The sequence below is a fragment of the Chrysochloris asiatica genome, unplaced genomic scaffold, assembly GCF_000296735.1.
Source record: "Chrysochloris asiatica unplaced genomic scaffold, ChrAsi1.0 scaffold00047, whole genome shotgun sequence".
In the NCBI taxonomy this organism is placed as follows: Eukaryota; Metazoa; Chordata; class Mammalia; order Afrosoricida; family Chrysochloridae; genus Chrysochloris; species Chrysochloris asiatica.
Genome location: NW_006408565.1, coordinates 8,416,095 through 8,422,361, shown reverse-complemented (window position 1 = coordinate 8,422,361; position 6,267 = coordinate 8,416,095). Strand labels below are relative to the sequence as shown.

At 42.3% G+C, this 6,267-nt stretch overlaps 1 protein-coding gene across 1 annotated transcript in view; it reads left to right on the top strand.

Annotated features, from left to right (window-relative positions):
- The window catches only part of MED18 (mediator complex subunit 18), a 7,262-nt gene extending 3,104 nt beyond the window's left edge, over window positions 1-4,158 (top strand). The window contains exon 2 of the mRNA XM_006862218.1: window positions 3,548-4,158. Coding sequence (XP_006862280.1) covers window positions 3,548-4,101 — 554 coding nt within the window. The 3' untranslated portion in view covers window positions 4,102-4,158. The remainder of the gene's footprint in view (window positions 1-3,547) is intronic.
- Window positions 4,159-6,267: the final 2,109 nt, after the last annotated feature.

Genomic DNA, 6,267 nt, shown 5'->3' with positions numbered 1-6,267 from the left:
GACATGTGCAGATATGGTCATCTGCTTCTGTTTTTTGGGCATCTTCAGGGGTTATCTGTGGAATTAGTACTTAGATGGGTATGTATTTTGATATTTTTTTATGCTTTCTGAATGCCTCTAGGTAGATGTGGTCAGGAAATGGGCTTCCCTTTTCACTCTTCCTCCTGAGAAGTTTCAAGATACCACTGTTATTCGTTTTGACGTAACTTAGCATTTAATTTTCAGTTTATTTCCTCTTTTGTCTGCTTGTCCCACTCCACAATCCCCGATCAGGACTTTTTTCTAGTTGTAAACAGTTCAGGGTTGGCGGTGGCTGTTTGGTTTTAATTGGACACTGTCTCTTTAAATTTCGAGAAGATCTGCGTGCATGCATAATGGAACCCTCCAAGGGTGGGGCTGGGGTCCCCACTAGCTCAGGCACCCCTATAGTCACCAGAATGGAGGTGCATAGATAGCAAGGGATCAATGAATAGCTACCAAAAGAAAAGAATGTCCACATCTTTATCTCAGCGGTTCTGCCAGGCGTCTGTGGCCGCTCTGTTCCTTCCCCCACGTGGTCTCACCCAAGATGGCGGCTCCTGGAGCAGCCAAGCATCCCAGACTAGAAAGCAATAGATTTCTTGCTTCTGTCACAAATTCCCCCAGCTATGAGCCTTCCTACCTTCTAAGTATTCCTTTATATGTGGTTCAAAGTTCTGGGACCGTCTCCTGAGCCTGCTTGGTCAGGTATTCTGTGTTGTTGTTGGCGGAGCACCTTTACTGCACTTCCACCCGATCCGCCATCTTGTTTGTTCTTTCTTCCCATTCTCCACTTTTTATAGCTTAAAAATAGGAGGCTTAAGATCCAACCTACTCAGATATGATTGTTAGCATAACAAAAGAAAGTCCCTGTTTCCCAATAGTGTCACAATTACAGGAACCAGATTAGGATTTCAACACATTTTTTTAGGATACCATTTAACCTGTAATGTATGAAAACTTGAGAGTTCTATAGTGAACATAGGAAGGGGCTTCAAAAAGTTCATGGGCAGATGAATTTAAAAGGTGATGGAATTTTCCATGAATTTTTTTGACCCCCCCTCATATGTGCCACCTAGATGCTACAATTTTCATTTTACTATACTTGTTTTATTACGTGTCTCTCCAGCACTCTGTCAATCAAAACCATCATCTAATGGTTTTTTGGATGCATTTCAAAGTAAGCTGAAGACTTCAGTATGCTGTTGTTTTTATTAAGTGTTGTCGACTTGGTTCCGACTCATGGCGACCTTGTATAAGGCTTCTGAGGAGCAGCTGGTGGGTTTGAACTGCTGATCTTGTGCTTCAAAGTCCAGTGCTGATTTTTAGTACCACGCCAGGTGTAATATTTGGTTTTTTTTTTGAAGTAAGATTTATATATAAAAAAATTACAAATCTTAGGTAGACCAATTCCAGAAATTTTGACAAATGCATTCACCTGTGTAACCTAAACCCTTTCTCCATGTTACGACATGATCATCACTAAGAAAGTTTCTCCATGCCCTTTCCTGTTAGACCTCAACCTGACCCCTTCCCCAGTAGAGAAACTAGCATTCTGATTATTTGCCACCATAGATTACTTTTTCCTTTCCAAAACATATAAATTAAATAATATGAATGTACTCTTGCCTAAGGCTTCTTTCAGTCAGCATGTTTCTAAGAGTTACTCATGGTAAACCCCTCACACCCATTCCTGCCTCCGTGCCTTTGCACTTGAAGACTCCTCCACCCTGAAGACTTTCTCTGTAGCTCTTCAAATGGCGATCTCATTTTCATCCTTTGGGTCTCAGCTGTCACCCCTTATAGAGAGGTCTTTTGTGACCATTTCACCCTCTCATAGAGACCCTTTGCCTTCCTCACTCCTTTACCAGTTGCTGTCTATGTCCCCACACTTTTATATCCTTGTATTTGTTTGTTTACTTAATTTTTGTTTCAACTAAACTAATCGCCATGAAGGAAGGACCTTCTACTACCTAACATAGTACCTGGCACAGCATTAAATAACTATATGTTCAGTGACCCAGTAGTTATTAAACAGCTAAAATATTTTGACGAATAAACAAACCCTTATCTGACACTGTTTGAAAGACAGGACACCATTTTCTGCTCCCAAGGATCTTCTATCCCATGATTACTTAGATCTGGTCAGATGCTTTTCTTACAACCGTATTGTTTCCAAAAATCCAGTCATCGGAGTCCCACTACCAATTTTGAGGATGTGGGTGATATAAATATTTTGTGCTCACATACTAACTAACCTAAGGGTTGGGGTTTCTAATCCACCCAACAGTAAGTACTATGGAAGAAGGCCTGGTAAAATAATTCTGTAAAATTATAGACACTGAAAACCCTATTGGGTACAGTTCTGCACTGAAATATGTGGGCTTGCCCTGAGTTGGAATTGACTCAGTGGCAATGGGTTATCAATTTGCCATAATTATAATGTACTTATACTATAATTTGGAATCCTGATAGAATAAACACTAGACCACAGGGTCGGTTTGAACTGCAAGGTCAGTGGTTTAAATTCACCGGCCACTCCTCAGAAACCCTACATAGGGTCGCTGAGTCGGAACCAACTTGATGGCACTTAATAACAGCATACTATGATTTATTATTAAGGCACTGGTAGCGTAGTGGTTACGAATTGGGCTGTGAACTGCAAGGACAGCAGTTCAAAACTTCCTGCTGTTCCACGGGAGAAAAATGAGGCTTTCTGCTCCCATAAAGATTTATAGCCTCAGAAACCCTATACAGGGTGGCTATGAGTCAGAACTGACTCCACAGCACATCACCACCACCACCACCATTATATATTTTTACAGATTTACTTAACAAATATTTGAAAGATATTTCTAGCATTGAAGTATCAGCAGTGGAAGACAAAAATGACTTTAAAAATTTAATACACAATTGACACTTTGAAAGATTACTGAAATTTTGTGGTGAGATGTTCTTTTATTTAGGGTGGTCAGAAAAGTCCTCTCTAATAAAGTAACATTTGAGCAGAGATCTAAAGGAAGTGATGGGGTGAGTCATGCTGATAACTGAGGAGAGAACATTCTCAGCTTAGGGAATAAGGAAAGAGGCTCTGAGGAGGATGTGTGCTTGGTTCCTTCAGGATATAGCATGAAGATCATGGTGGCCCGAGAGAGTGATCAAGGGGGCAAGTGGAAGGAGATGATCATGGACAAACTAGTAGAGAACTAGTATGTTTGTCATTGTTGTTAAGTGCTGTTGAGTCAGTTCTGACCCATTGTGACCCTGTATAGGGTTTCTGAGGAGCATTTGGTGAGCTTGAGCTGCCAACCTTACAGTTCAAATGGCTTTGCAGTCTGGCGCATTAACCCACAGCGCCACACCATGTCTCCAGTGTTAGGCATTGCTACCCCATAAAATTTTACTTGTTGGGCCTTTGCATCACAAAACAGTATACAAGTGGTCTTTCATTTAGGTATTCTGAATTTTTTGCTACTTCTTTGACCCAAAATAAAACCTGGGATTCAAATAGTATTTTTTTCCTCTTCAGGGAGCGTTTTAGATCACAGCTTGGAAAGCCTTATCCACCGCCTTCGTGGTTTGTGTGATAACATGGAACCTGAGACTTTCCTTGACCATGAGATGGTATTCCTCCTTAAGGGCCAGCAGGCCAGCCCGTTTGTTCTCAGGGCCCGGCGCTCTATGGATAGGGCAGGGACACCTTGGCACCTGCGCTACCTGGGACAGCCAGAAATGGGAGACAAGAACCGCCATGCCCTAGTGCGAAACTGCGTTGACATTGCCACGTCTGAAAACCTCACTGACTTTCTGATGGAAATGGGCTTCCGCATGGACCATGAATTTGTTGCCAAGGGACACTTATTCCGTAAGGGCATCATGAAGATTATGGTGTACAAGATTTTCCGCATCCTGGTGCCAGGGAACACAGACAGCATTGAGGCCTTGTCGCTCTCCTATCTTGTGGAACTAAGTGTTGTTGCACCAGCCGGGCAGGACATGGTCTCTGATGATATGAGGAACTTTGCTGAGCAGCTGAAACCTTTGGTTCACCTAGAGAAAATAGACCCCAAAAGGCTTATGTGACTAAGAGGGGCTGGGCATCACCACTGGGGCCTGTCCTCACCTGTTACAAAAAAGAAGGCATTATGAATGCCCCACTTCCCCCTACCAGCCAGGCATTCTTTCCCCAGGAAGGAAGACAGTTAGAACTTGGCTCTTGGTCCTGTTTTCTTCATGTGATGATTTCACTTTTGTGACAGCCTTTTTATTTGTTACCATTTTATTATTATTAATATTTTAACTTTTCTGTGTGTGAATTGGTTGAAGATTCACTTTTCCACTCAATGATTTATACGCAGTTTGTTTGTTTCATGTCATTGATTTCAGTCGCCACAATGTAACATCGCTTATCCCACTTGTACCCTGTGTCCCTATTTCCTTTCCTAACCCTTCTGCCTTCTGAACTTTGTCCTTGGGCAAATGCTGACCTTTTGATCTCCGTGGTAATTGTGTACCTCCCTAGTATTATGGTTCTCCTTATAGGCCTGTCTATTGTCCTGCTGAAAATTGAGCCATGGATGAGTTCAGTTCCTGAAGGGTGACTTAAGTAAGGGTCATAGTCTCAGAGCTGACAGCCTTTTTAATGATGGGCTCGAAATTACTCAATAGCCTTCTAATGGAGGGGAAACTGGAATAATTTAGCTGTTGGGGAGAAAAATCTCTCTATTTTTTTACCATCTGTGTATAAAACTTGTAATGTAGAGGCTATGAACTTGTATGGGAATAAAGGCCAGGATGACGAGACTTTGCCTCTTTCTTTGGATATGTTATCAGGAGGGACCAGTCCCTAGAGAAGGACATCATGTTTGTTAAATTGGAGGGTCAGTGACAAAGAAGAAAACTCCCAATGAAATGGATTGGTATAGTAACAGCAGCAGTAGGCCCAAGGTAGCAACAATTGTGAGGATGGCGCAGTACCAGGCAGTGTTTTGTTCTGTTGTGCATAGGGCTGCTATGGGTCAGAAATGACTCAATGGCACCTAATAACAACAACAAAACTTTGAAGAGAAATGCATATAATTCTGATTTTTTTCTGTGTTCCCTTGCTATTTTTAATTTTGATACAGATGATAGTTATTATCTTTCATAAAGCTATTATGTTTGTTGAAATTTTTTGAAGTAGATTCGTTGTTGTTAAGTGTCTTCAAGTTGGTCCCTATTCAGGAACCCTATCTATATAGGTGTCCATGGAGTGGCTGGTGAGTGAACTGCTGACCTTGCAGTTCAACTGACCTTTTGGTACACTTATCCTACAGCGCCACACCAGGACTCCCAACATAGAGATGAACAAACAAAAATCTGTAGCTCTGTTATCCGAAGAAGGCATCCCTGGTTGGCATGGGCAGTTAAGTGCTCAACTACTAACTGAAAGATGGGTGGTTTTAGTCTACTCAGAGGTACCTCAGAAGAAAGTCTTGGCAATCTACTTTAAAAAATTAGCCATTGAAAACTCTATGGGAGGAGTCAATCACAAAAAGACAGTTTTTGTATGAGACCAGTATTATAAAAACTCAAGACAACATACACACAGATTCTTTGGTGGTTACTGGGGAAGGGAGAGGAAAGAAGAGAGCAGTGCTGTGAATAACTTAGTGTTATAACTCACCAAATGACTAGGTCTTTACAAATATAGAGTCCTGGTGTTGCATTGCAGGTTAATGCGCTGAACTGCAGTCGATTTGAACCGCAGGGTCAAGCTCACCAGCTGCTTCTCAGAAACCTTATACAGGGTGACTGTGACTTGGAACCGACCTGATGGCACTTAACAACATGCAAATATGAGGTCTTGTGGCCAACTAACGGGATTGGATAGCTTGCTAATAATGTAAAGAAGATACGTGACACCCTTGGGTTCCATCCTCCTAGGCTTACAATGAGTCATCCTAGAGGCAGAGAGTGGGATCTCACTACCATCAAGAAGAGCCTCTAAACCAGGAGACAGCAGTGACATTCGAGACAGTGAGGTTGCAACAGCAGAGGCAGCAGAACCAGGACACCAGCAGGAGACACTGGTGGGCCCATAGCAGAGAGAGCAAGAAGCTTGCTGGCGAATTGGGGTGCCTTCTGGTGGGGTGCCTTCTGGCATTTACTAGAGGAACTAAATTTGCTGATCCAAGGAGCTAGAGCTGAGTGCCTGTAAGCTGAGGCTTATTGGTGTTGGTTATCTCTAAGTACAAATCAGCAGAGTCC